Raw genomic sequence first — 12,728 nt, 5'->3', positions numbered from 1 at the left:
CATCCCTTGAATCTTGGTATCCGATATATATTATCAATACAAATGTTTGTTGTTATATTGTCATAATGTTTGTACTAAAAAAATTAATATGGTGGTTTCCATAACGACAGTCGTTGGATCTTTCTTCTTCAGTATTTCTCTACTGTGCCTGTGCTTAAAAGCCAGACTGCTACTTCCGCCAAATGTTCATATCAGCTTTTGTCTAAAACGAGAATGCTATTAGCCGGAACAGCTAAGCCTTGGTTTTTATAGGTATTATTCTTTATAGTTAATTTATAGAAATGAAACGGGATGTCTTTTTTTGTCGCCTAAATAAAGAATATAGACGCATAGATACCTCTGTGCGAGAAAAAAGCTATGCTTGCCATAATTCTTAAAAATTATCCTGTAATTATGTATGATGTGTGTAATTCCTGCTAAAGCACGCAGGTCCTGTATTTGACAGGAGACGTAGTCGAGTCGGACGTGATTACTGTTAATTAGCTATTAATTAGCTATTAATTTAAAATAAAACTCAAAGAAATAACAAATAAACTTTATTGATTAATAAAATATGTATTAACAAAAGGAATGATGCTTATCTAATACTGAAATATATTTTTTACAAAAAAGTAACAGTATGTGTGAGATAAAATAATGTGATTAGTTCATATAAATAAAAGAAATGTTTAAAATAAAATTAAACAATAAAAAGTTACTTCCTAAATATAGTACAAACCTTTTCAATTTATAGAAGTATCGAAATAAATCATAAGGCATCAACAAAATTGTATTGTACCTAAATAAAAAATATAAAGATAAAAAGTGTTGTGTTAATTTTGCGCCAAAATTATATGCAACCAATTTACTTTTGATTCTTAGAAAATGATAGTTTGTTGTCAAAAACGTCCTATAAATTGAAAACAATGTCTGTTGCAGCTTCTAAAACACTGAAATCTACAAAAATATGCTTCTAAGGTTTACTTATGATCAACTATTAAGTAAATAACAAATAAGTTAAACATCTTCAGACTTTTAAAAGCTAAGAGAAAGACGATTAGAAGTATATCGGAGATCTAGTTGTAAAAAGAGATCATTTGGTCGAAATAAATAAATGAAAAATGGTTTTTCCCTATAAACAGTTTTTACTGAATAATTTTGGTAACTTGATATAGACTAGAATGTTTATAAGGGCCAATTTAGTAGGCGAAGAATCTACTATACCGACATTAACGACAGGATAGTATTCTAAAGCATTGGAAATCAAGTCAATAGCGTCTATATCAAATTACCAGTGCTGTACATTATTAAATTTTTATATAGTTAATTTCAGCTATAATTTTTTACGAACCGTCTTCCACCTTAGAACGTTTACATGGTCAGCTTAACTAGCAAATAATTTAGTGATTTAACTTTTGTTAGTTATTAAAAAATCAATGCAGGTTTAACCCCTTAACGTACACATTAATTTTGAAGTTATGGTCAAAAAATGATCGAATTTTTTTTTTAGTAAAAATGTTTTGTTTTGGTTAGAATTGAAAAAAAAAATATTTTCAATGGCGTAAAACCTTTATTTTTCGTGGGGGGGGGGGGTATGCAAATCCGTTGAAATTTAAAAATTTTGTTCAGACGAAATACTTTGAATAGGTAAATAGTAGTATGATTTATATGAACAATACAAATATTCCAACACATTTTATTGACACACACACACAATATTGTATTTTAGATGAATTATAATGAAATTTACTAAAACAAAAAATATACACATTACTCTAACCTACCGAATGTTATATGCAAAATTTACTTACCAAACAATATAATAATATGTTGAAAATAAGGCACAAATTAGTTCAAATGCAAAAAACAATAAATATCGACTTCAGACGACTTTACACCGGCAAGACAGAAGGCTTGTATCAAAACAAAAGTTCGACAATAATATTGGTTATAAATGATGATGATTACAAATTGCAAGTTATGAGATAATAAATATATTTTAAAGTAACTCAATATTGACTGAGTCATCTATTTTATAATAGAAAAATAATTTAGATATATTTATGTCTCTTTATACAAATATCCGTTTGCAAGGCTTGAAAAATTTTATGGATAAAATTTAACCGGCGCCCGTGTCCCAGACGAGCGCGTACAAAATTACCAGTAAGGCGCGCCCGTGTCTGAGACGGGCACGTACGTTAAGGGGTTAAAATCATTTAAGTATTAATTGACAATTGTTTTGTCGAATTTAGGTACTGTTCAGATTGTTAGTTGTGTTGTAGAAGACACAGGGTGTCCACATGCCTTAAACATTTATGAAGTTTCCCGTTTCAAAAGCGTTGGCTCCAATTGTTAGTGGTTCTGTGATTCCCCGAAACTGGAATGGAACGAATTAGGGCTTCCAAAACAAAGATACAAGGTGTGGCAAGATTGAGACTGACAAGTGACCGAAGAGCACCAAATTGCTAAATTTCACGTTGAACTTGTAAGCCGCTACTGAATCTCATAGTTTATTGAAAGACGTTTATAGAAACTACTTTTTCGAGTGGTTTCGGCGTTTTCACGATGGTCGAGAAGATGTTGGAAGAAAATTGATCGTCCGTTCAGTATTGGTATGATTGATGTATGTGAGAAAAAAAAATGTGTACAAATTGCAAGTCAAGAGGTTTCTGGCTAATTTCAGCATTCCAGCGTGGACCATCCGCTTTATTCGTCGGATCTTGCATCGTGTGACGTCTATTTGTTTTCTAAGGTACAAAGCTTCATTAAAAAAATAAGATCTCAGTCCATTCAAGATGTGAAAGAGGCTTTTGGAATTTTTAAATATATTATAAGTCCAAAATCCTTTATTTGGATGTATTTTTATTGATCGGTAAACTCAATAATGATCCATACGAAAAATTTGACAAGCATTGACCAAAATTACGGCTTGAGGTGCTGATATGTGAATATTGTCAATACATTTAAGGGTCTGTAAATTTCCAAAAGACACTAGTTGGCTTTTAACTTAAATTTAACAGAAAAAAATGTTTCAAAATCCGACGAATACGTCTATTTTAACGATGGAAGTGAAAATTTTGGGAATGCCATTATTTGACATTGAAACAAAATATTTGTCAAAAAATATGGGAACCAACGTGGGGTTTGCACACGACACTTCGTGGAAAAACAAAGAATTTAGAATAACCTGATGACATATGGCTGAACGATTCAAAATTTTGCATTAGTAAAATTATGTTTGTTATTACTATACATCAATTAAATCATATGTGGACACCCTAAGAGACTTTGTGCATCCTCCTTAGTGAATTTCCACATTATTTGCTTGCAATTGTAGTATAAAATATTAACACAACAAATGTCTAACTGTAGACACCAAATCGCTGTGTAATGCGCATGTCTGAAAGTAAAAATACCATACATGTATTCGTGGATCACTTGTGAGGTTAACTTTTACTTCTTGCCAACTTCATGTTGTTTAAAAGTGTCATGATTAACACTTCAAAAGATTTTGAGCACCATTTTAGAGATCTAAACAGCGCCTCAGCGATACCCTATTTGGAGAAATTATCTCCTGGTGTCTTCTTTACAGCTAGAAATATGTTGTGCGATATATTTGTAACAAAAAACACCTAATATACATATTTTAGCTTTGGACGTGACAAAAGCTACTCAAAAATATTATTTCAAGTAAGATTGTGACATTGAAAAAAATAATTTCTCATATGGCACTTAGGATTGTACACAAGGTCTATTTGCACACCAATTATAAAATTTATGGAAAATATTTTAAACGATAGGTTAACATTTCGGTAAAAATGTTCTAAAACATTTGAATTTGAACTTTTTAGATTGGGATAAAATATTTTATATGTATATATATGTAAGTATAACACATTTTTCAGTAAATGCACTATTCGTGGCATGAAGGAATGTTAAAATCTATAATACTTTGGTATATATCGTACAGTGTGGACTAAAAAACGTTTCAAATTTGCGTTTTGTAGAATATAAAAATAAATACAGTAGGCGCTAGTTACGAAGATCCAGCGTAAATCCTTATTTTCGTACCGATTCGATTCGAGCGCCTTGTTTACATATTTATCCACGCTGTTAGTAGCGCAGCGATAACTATTTGGTGCCGTTAATTACTTTAATTATATAAAAAGCATCATCACGCCACTATCTACCTCTTCGGAACAAAGTTTTTAAAGTTACGAAAGTGAGGTTAAGTTTTGCCTAAAGCCAACTTTATGTTGGTTAAAAGCGTCATTATTGGAATACAACCTAAGATACTTTTAATACTTAAAGTTTGATATTTTAAAATTTTCAATAATTTTTTGCTTACTAAAATTTCTTTTGAGTTCAAGTAATCTTTAAAACAATTTAAAATAGTCGTTTGGCGAACAGACATAGCATCCAAAGCCAAGCACATTTAGAATCAATGATAAAAAAACGCCACTTGCAGCTCAAGAAATAGAAGAAAATTGGTTTTATCATCACGAATTACAAAAAATATTGAGCTTCTGCCACTGAAAATTCATCCAAACAGTAATAAAAAAAGAGGAACACAAAAATCTTGAGTACCGAATACATACCAATAACACAAAGCATTAGAAGAAGATTAACATTACAATGGTCGAATATTTAAAGAAAAGAACTAAACAGGCAATAATAAAAACGGCAAAAATTAGAGAAAATGTAAATATTCTCTAAATTCAATGTCGTCTAATATATTTTGGTCAAATGTACAAACATTTCTTTTTGCTCTTCTTTAATTTGATTGAAAAATCTAGATGTGGCTCATAGGTATCAACTTATACTCCAGAGTTCGATATTTCAGATGTTTAAAAAGATACAAAAAGTGGTATCTACATAAAAATGGGTCGAGTACAGCTAAAAATTTTAAAATTATTTTCAAATATACAAGGTATTCCCACTTCTTAATTTTTTGATGATCACTTTGTAATGTAGGTACCCAAAATTTGTACTTATATACTGAACTAAACACAAAATCAAAATAAATAATGATAAAGTCAACTTTATTTAGATCGGATGAGCTAGCTGGCCATCGAATATGGGTGTAGTGAGGTCACACAATAATGCACAATGTTTTAAATGACATCTTTTGTTACTATTCTTTGTCACTCCCTTTCCTTTCCCAGTTCGTTATGTTAAGTCTTGTCATATATTCTTTAAATTCGTTGCTCCATCTTGACCTCGCTCTTCCTCTTCGCCTTTTGCTGCCAATGCACTACGTAGTACCATTCTGGTAATTCTAGATGGAATCATTCTTTGCACATGGCCCAACAATCTAAGTCTTTGAACCTTAATTATCGCTAATATGTTGCCACAAGATTTTGCGCTCCCAAACTAATAAAAACTCTTGGTGTTTTTTGTTGTGACCCATTTTTCAGAAATATACATCACTATTGGCCTTATTACGGTCTTGTATGTCCTTAGTTTTGCTCTTCGAGATATACTTTTGCTTCTCAACAACCCATTGAGAGCATATACAGCGCGGTTGCCAGACATAATTCTTTTCTGTATTTCTTCCTTGTGTAACAGTTAGGTTCTCTTGTGAAGACATTTCCTAAGTACTCAAATCTTTTAACTTCTTCGAATTTATATTGTGTTACATTTGCTGTTATTATTGTTATGTACTGCCCCCGAACGAATTTCTTATTTGTGCATTCCATATACTTCGTTTTTCGTCCAAGTGGAAGTTGCTGCGTATGATACCCAAATATATATAAAAATACTTGTACATAAAGGTACTCTAATTTCTTAGTTATTCGTTAAGAAACTCTTCTACTGAATATGGTCATGTCAGATGATAGCATAATTTTCAGCATGACCACTTGTATATGACGAATTCTTACTACCAGGCCAAGAATATGATTTATTTGCAATTGGGACAAAGCTCACCTTCTCGCCTAACTTTAAAATATTATCACAGGCTATTTTAGGAGTTAGATTTGAATCTGTTAACATCTTCTGTATCATGGAAATACTCAAACTCTTTTTATGTATATCACAAGAGTCATGTTCTACAATACTATCTTCAGAAGATTCAATTAATGGAAATGGTTCTCTTTTTGTATTCATTGTACCATGGGTTCGAACGTTCTTGACTACGTCACACGCCTGGGTCAGCTGTCAAATGTCATGCGCAATATCATACCTTGTGTTCATTGTACCATGGATGTGGCTCATAGTGGCGCCAAAACGAGACAGCATTTGTCAAAATGGGCGGGGCATCGTAGCTATAGAGATGGAAAACGCTTAATACGAATAGGTACTGAGTTTCGTGAAATAGTTTCAGTGGAAGGAATACAACAAAAGAATTAAATCGACTTAAAAAACAGCTAAATTACTAAAATACAATCCAACAAGCACCAGAGATTTACCTTAAATTTACAGAGGTCCAAATTTGGTTCTTACTAACGTCAAAATGTTAATAGTGGGACAGGAAGTTTATTGTAGAGACTTGAGTCACTTTATCATACAGTTATCTAAATATCGAGTTTCTAGAAAGAATAGAGGTGGAATAAGATGTAAGAAATGACAAAAAAGTGTTTCTGAGGTAGATTAACATTAGAATGGTCCAAAATATGAAGATTTAAAGAAAATAACACTACCGGTGGCAACAAAAATAAGGGTAAATATAAAGATTCTCCAATTTCACTGTTTCTAATCTATTTTGGCTAAATATCTAGATATTTAATCTGATATTCTATTTCGCTCATTGAATATTTTAATATTTTTAGCTCACACTGTACGTTCAACTCTGTACAGCTTATGTACAAAAATTGTTTTAATTAGAAATGAAGATAGTAGCGCCTGCCTTATAAACTACGTATTGCCGATACTAACATGTGGAATTTTCGTTATATTCTTCATTTTCCCAACCATTCGCTCACTCTACCATTATCGAAGGCCAAGTTGTGCCTTGGAAGGGGCACCAGACGGCCTCGTTTCAATATTTCCATGTTCTCACCGGGATAATACTGAAAAATACACATAATAATCATATATAAAACCTCCCACCCTACTCATTTCTCTGTGTTCCAATTTTGTATGATCAAATTTACATTAGGACAAAGCCTAAACTCTTTTTTATAGTAAATAAAGTATCTTACCTGACATTGTGAGATAAAATCTAACAAAGCTGATCCCAATTTTCGACTAGACTCGACCAAGTGTTCAAGACTACATAGAAAAAACAAACAAATTAGTACTACAGCAAATATGTTTCTTATATTGTACGTGAAATTGAAAAAAATTGCAGTTTTTACCTGGTGGGTTCAGCTAGGCCTCCATATACTATATTATCACAGATTTTGGTGTTGGCGTTAACGTCAAAAAGGGGAATCCCAAAATGACAATCCAGTAATGTCCAAGCCTAACAGAAAAAGTAACGTATTAATAAAATTATCACATTTACGTAGAAAAACATAATAGAACCTGATTATTATTGGTTGTAATGCAGTCTCTATCTCTATTAAGGTGCAATTACCCCAAATAATGGTTAAATATATTAACATGACGTGTCTGACACTTGACAGCCGCCATGTTGGATAAGGGACGTGGTCACATGACGCCAATTGGTCAATAGAAGCGCGGCGGCCATATTGGAACGGGCATGGCATTTAATTCACCTGCCAACGTGATACACATGGGCAAGCCTTGCACATTAGTTTTAGTTTAGATTTCATATGTACAGATTTTAAGAAGTAAATGTGAGATTGGTTATAATTTAGTAATTATAAAGTTTTCAAAAGTGTAGAACAACAATTATTAAAAAACATTAAAGACTTTAATGACAAAGTTATCAATAATAAAAAAACTAGAAGGATTTTTGGACAAAATTGTCTAAACTAAGATTCTTTTAAGTTTTAAAATCGTTCTTGTAAATAAATATAGTAACAAAAACCTTACCTCAGCAATATTATTTTCCTCTCCACTGTCTTCTTTCTTCTGCTCGCAGTCGCTCCCACTCTTAACATTTTCCTCCTTATTATCCCTACTAAACATACTGATATTCTCCTCGTTGGGACTAGTAAGTCCATCTATCGATAGACTGTTCTTCAAACTCAACTCCAACGTAATATTTTCCTTGTTGGTGCCCTCCTGACTGACCACCAATTGATCCAGTTCTTCTTGCAACAGATTCGAGCCTTCTTGACTCGTGAAACCGTTCGCAGGTGACGACGACTGACTGGTGTTCGAGACTGGCGTAACGGCGAAGTGGCTTTCGACCGGAGATTGGAGTTTCGTTTCTCTTTCGGGTTTCTCTTGAGGTTTTTCGGTGTTGAATGCGAAATTCTCGTTCGATATCGATAACGGTTGGGAGTTCAGTTGATTGTTGTTCTCTGTTTTTATCCGGGACAGTTTGGAAAATCCTTTAAAAGAAGATAATAAGATTATTATTCAATACATTCAACTATTTCATACTTTGAGTATACACATACATATTTACATTTCATGCTCATTTTGTACAAAAAACATTAAATTATTTGTATAAAAAATCTAATAGTGTCAAACTGGGAGATCTGGGCAGCGATTATTGCTGTATATTGTAAATCAATGAATTTATTAACTCACCTGATCCAGCAGTTCGGTTGTTCCTACCAAGTCTAACTTGCTTTTCTCTATTCGGACACCCAAAATCAAGAACGCCGATATTGGCGAACGTCAAATACCCACAATTGTGGTCCAGATCGACCACTTCCTGCAAATACTTAACCGCCTTGTGTTGTCTGAAAGCCAAATCCGTAGGTCGTTCTTTGATTTTCTTCTCGTTGGATTTGATGGGGGTGAGAGGCTGGAACGGGAAGGATATTATGTGTGTTTGGGCCGGTTGATGGACCCCATAGGCTTGGATCAGGACAGGGCTGAATTGGAGGGTGGCATTGACATAGAGAATGTTGGCTATGGGGATGACGGCCGGTTCGTGAAGCCACGAGTGGATCAGTAAACGAGAAAAGCCGAGAAACATGCGTGGTAGTTGATTTAAAGTTGTTCCTGAAAGAGAAATTTAGATTTGTATATAAATAATAACATATACGAATAAAAGTCTATTATATATTATGATCTTGGCGTTCCTCCCTAGATATCTGGCTTTTACCAAGTATTCTATGTCATTTTGTTCGGTTTTTTGCTTGGGTCTTCCAATTAAGAGCTCTTATTATCGATGCATCTTACATTTCGTTATTTTTCGACCTAATGTTTGGTCTCCGACATCCTAGATGACTCAGTGAACCTCATATCATGTATATTCCATAGTTGCCTATGCTACAGAAATATATTTCAAAAGTTATTTGACTCACCCTTTGTAAGAAGTAAAGACGGTGGTCCATATCCAGTTAGATGGTATAAAAATAATTTGAACCATAAGGTATTAACTTCAGGTACAGCTGGTCCCAAATGAGGAGGTAGTAGACTTGTTACTGGCCTGACTTCTCTGCTGAGGGGGGCCATTGATACCAATAACCTAAAGCGAAGCAATCATGATTTTCAAGAAGAGAGAAGAGATCATGAAATCGAAACTTAAGGAAATGCAAGAAGAAAGAGAAGAAAAACACACTTACTTATATTTTTTCTGCAACAGTCTCAAACATGTCGCCTCGTCTAAAGAATGCAAACTTTCTAACCTAACTAAATCTAAACCTGGACTAGGAAGTTTTCTTAAAGCCATTACAGTAGATCTTAAAATTACAGCATGGTCGAAGAATCTTCTGGCTTCCCCTGAAACCATAAAATATACAAACCATTTAACTTATACCACAGGCAAAACAAATGGAGTTGTATATCATAATCAAATTTCGCATGTTACCATATTTTGAATTTGGCAAAAAGAGCCCAAAAAAAAGTTTTTTTCATAGTATAATTTGCATTTGTAACAGTTTATTCACCAAGAGTATCTATATTTGCGAAATAATAATATTACTTAACTAATTAAACTTTTGGATTAATTTTTTTTGTGTCACATTAGTACTCTCATCTGATTGAATTTATCACATGCAACAGCTATTTTGATATTCCACTTACCTTCCCCTTCGGCATCTAAAACAGAGACTTTCTCCAATTCAGCCAAAAAGCTATCCAAACTCTCATCGCAAAGTTTTCCCACTTCAAACATGGTCACTGCGTGTTTTTTTAATCCCGGTGACAGGTTTCCCATCATCAAATATGCCGTTAGAGTGGAATCAAACAAGAAAGCAACCCTCTGACCACGCCTGGGCAGGCTACTGCTCGCTGGACTCTCAGGAAGATCCGATTGTGGGGATTGGAAGTCTGAAGAAGTGTTTAATGCAGAATCTTTACTGAGGTTTAAAGTCAGGGGAGTGATGTCCATATTACTGCAATAAAGGTTGATATTTTCTATTAATATTATATACTGTACTCCTGTACAATATGATACAAAAATGACTGAATATAAGTGAAAAGAAGGTTAACTATCTCTCAAAAATGTAATAATAATTTTATTCTTACTTGGAGTCTTGTGTTGGAATATTTAACCATGTAGGGTGCCATTGTTTTTCCTGTTCGGGGTCCAGGTTTAACTTGTGGGCAAACTTCAGTCGACAGTATAAAGATACAGCTTGTTTCACTAATTCCGTATCAACTTGTAATACAGCAGCAAGCTGAAACAACATCAAAAAATAATTTGATCCATGCTGTAGTAACAAATCATATAAATTTACCTCCCCTACAGTAGTGTGCTCATCTATTGACACAAATATTTTATAAAGTAGAGTTTCAAAATAGTCTCCCAAGATCCTATTCATCACAAAACCTTGCAAGGGGGGTACTTGCACCATATCTGCAGCTGTGATGGGTACATCTAAATATATCAAGCCTTTTCTACAAGAATTAGTTAGTTAATGATTAGTTTTAAATTGGGAATCTCTATAACTTACTTGTATAAACTCAGTACTGTGAAATAGGGTAACTCTCCAGCATTTTGAGATCCTAGATCTATTAATTTATCAATAATGTGTAATTCCTCATCATTAACCATCTAAAAAAAACAGTTAATAATATAGTTATAACTAAAAATAAGCATTTTGGTATGAAAATTAGCAAAGCATACAAGTTCCTAAAATAATAACTGTCTTGTATTGCAAAGACTAGTGCTACATGATATATTCTGAAGAATAATTGTGAACCACTCTCTAGGCAACTGTGGCATTTTAATCTAACTTCGGTTTAATAATTAACAAAAATTCTTGTTTCGCTCCAGAAAATGTAATTATAAATAGCCTACCTTTACATCTTCTTCTAAAACAAGTCCAACCTCTACTCTCCACCAAGGTTGCATATAAATATCACAAGGAACAGTAGGCAAGAGGCCTCTAACATTTTTCCTTCCAAACAATCTTCCTTTGTTAGATCTGCTTTTATTCATTAAGTCAATATACTCATTTCTACCTATACCCAATAATCTCAGGCCTTAAACATAACCAATATTTTATTGTTGTGTTGCAGTATGTATAAAATGTATACAAAAACCTTTTCATAAATATAATACACTAACTAAGCTATATTAAATATAACAACTGATTAAGGAAATACTCACAGTCTGCTGCAGTAAAATTTGGCAATGTATCATAGCTCTTTTCAGCTTGCATAAGCTTTTCCACTACTGATATATAATAGTTAAAGGGTGTAATTCTTAAGCCCTTCACAATCATATCAGCTAGATGATAAGGAAACAGCATAAGACGCTCTCTGCTGTAAGACACAATTCTTTCGTAGTACCTTTTTTCATCTTTAAAAATATATCTCACTACAAATAAAAACCTTAATTTTTATCAAAGCAAAGATATTACTTGGTAAATATATTCAAAAATACTATTTCTGATATATTCCTATAAGTCATTTAGGTGCCTCTATTGTAATGATAGCTTTCTCCAATCTGGTTCTGAGAAATGAGTTAAAAGATTGTTTCAAATCAATGAATGATAGGTGTATCCGTTTTGTGCATGTTAAAAGTAAACATATCTTATCTATTGCAAAACTTACCTAAGTTTCCGCGATATCGCAACTGATTCTTTATACTAAAATTAACCACACATCGATCATATTCCTTGGACGAATTGCTTAGTATCTATAACATCCAATAAAACAATATTTTAACATAATAATCACCAAAAACATTAAAATCGAATATTTTTACCTGTTTGATATGTGAAGGAAGTTGTGGCCAAGGAACTTTGTTGCGAATATTTTCTTCAATTTCTGCATTCATTTTGTATTTCCTGATTGTTTCATTTCAAATTTCGTAAAAAGTAAATGTAAAATGTTTATTAAAATGTAAGACCTTTCTCTCAAAATTGAATATAGAACAAGGACAAGGACAGGTGTGACATTGACAATATGCGCCTTCTTTTTTAATTTGCGATAAAGAAATTTGTCGACACCAATAATATAAATGTAAAATATATCAAACAATTATTTACTGATATTGTAAAACCATAATTTTGGTTACAACATTAATTCTATACGTAACCCTTGGAGAATTACAATTACATGTGTATTAGATGCGTAATCTCGATTTTTTTTCATGCAAAACTTAAAAATCTCTACCTTTTTTATGTTCTTAATTCCTAAAAGAACCGCCCATGGATTTCTTTAAGATTATTTTCTGTCCAAATAATATTCTGTCATGTTGACATAATGTTGTAAACTTCACTCTCGTAGAGTTCACAGATAAATTATATCTAGATTGGTAACAAATATAA

The 12,728-nt window shown here is 32.8% G+C and overlaps 1 protein-coding gene across 1 annotated transcript; it reads right to left on the bottom strand.

Annotated features, from left to right (window-relative positions):
* Positions 1 to 521: 521 nt before the first annotated feature.
* Positions 522 to 12,582, bottom strand: LOC140440326 (protein FAM91A1). The gene is made up of 15 exons (XM_072530759.1): positions 12,164 to 12,582; positions 12,010 to 12,094; positions 11,564 to 11,773; positions 11,252 to 11,436; positions 10,905 to 11,005; positions 10,689 to 10,848; positions 10,477 to 10,628; positions 10,033 to 10,343; positions 9,573 to 9,729; positions 9,312 to 9,475; positions 8,587 to 9,006; positions 7,921 to 8,384; positions 7,278 to 7,384; positions 7,122 to 7,191; positions 522 to 6,989 (listed from the first exon to the last, which is right to left on the bottom strand). Exons 1-15 carry the CDS (start codon positions 12,233 to 12,235, stop codon positions 6,879 to 6,881), a joined length of 2,769 nt encoding a protein of 922 aa, XP_072386860.1. The 5' UTR covers positions 12,236 to 12,582; the 3' UTR covers positions 522 to 6,878.
* Between the last annotated feature and the right edge of the window lie 146 nt (positions 12,583 to 12,728).

Source organism: Diabrotica undecimpunctata, chromosome 4, assembly GCF_040954645.1.
Source record: "Diabrotica undecimpunctata isolate CICGRU chromosome 4, icDiaUnde3, whole genome shotgun sequence".
Lineage (NCBI taxonomy): Eukaryota > Metazoa > Arthropoda > Insecta > Coleoptera > Chrysomelidae > Diabrotica > Diabrotica undecimpunctata.
Note: the sequence above shows the minus strand (reverse complement) of the source record. Positions and strands in the feature narration are given on the sequence as shown.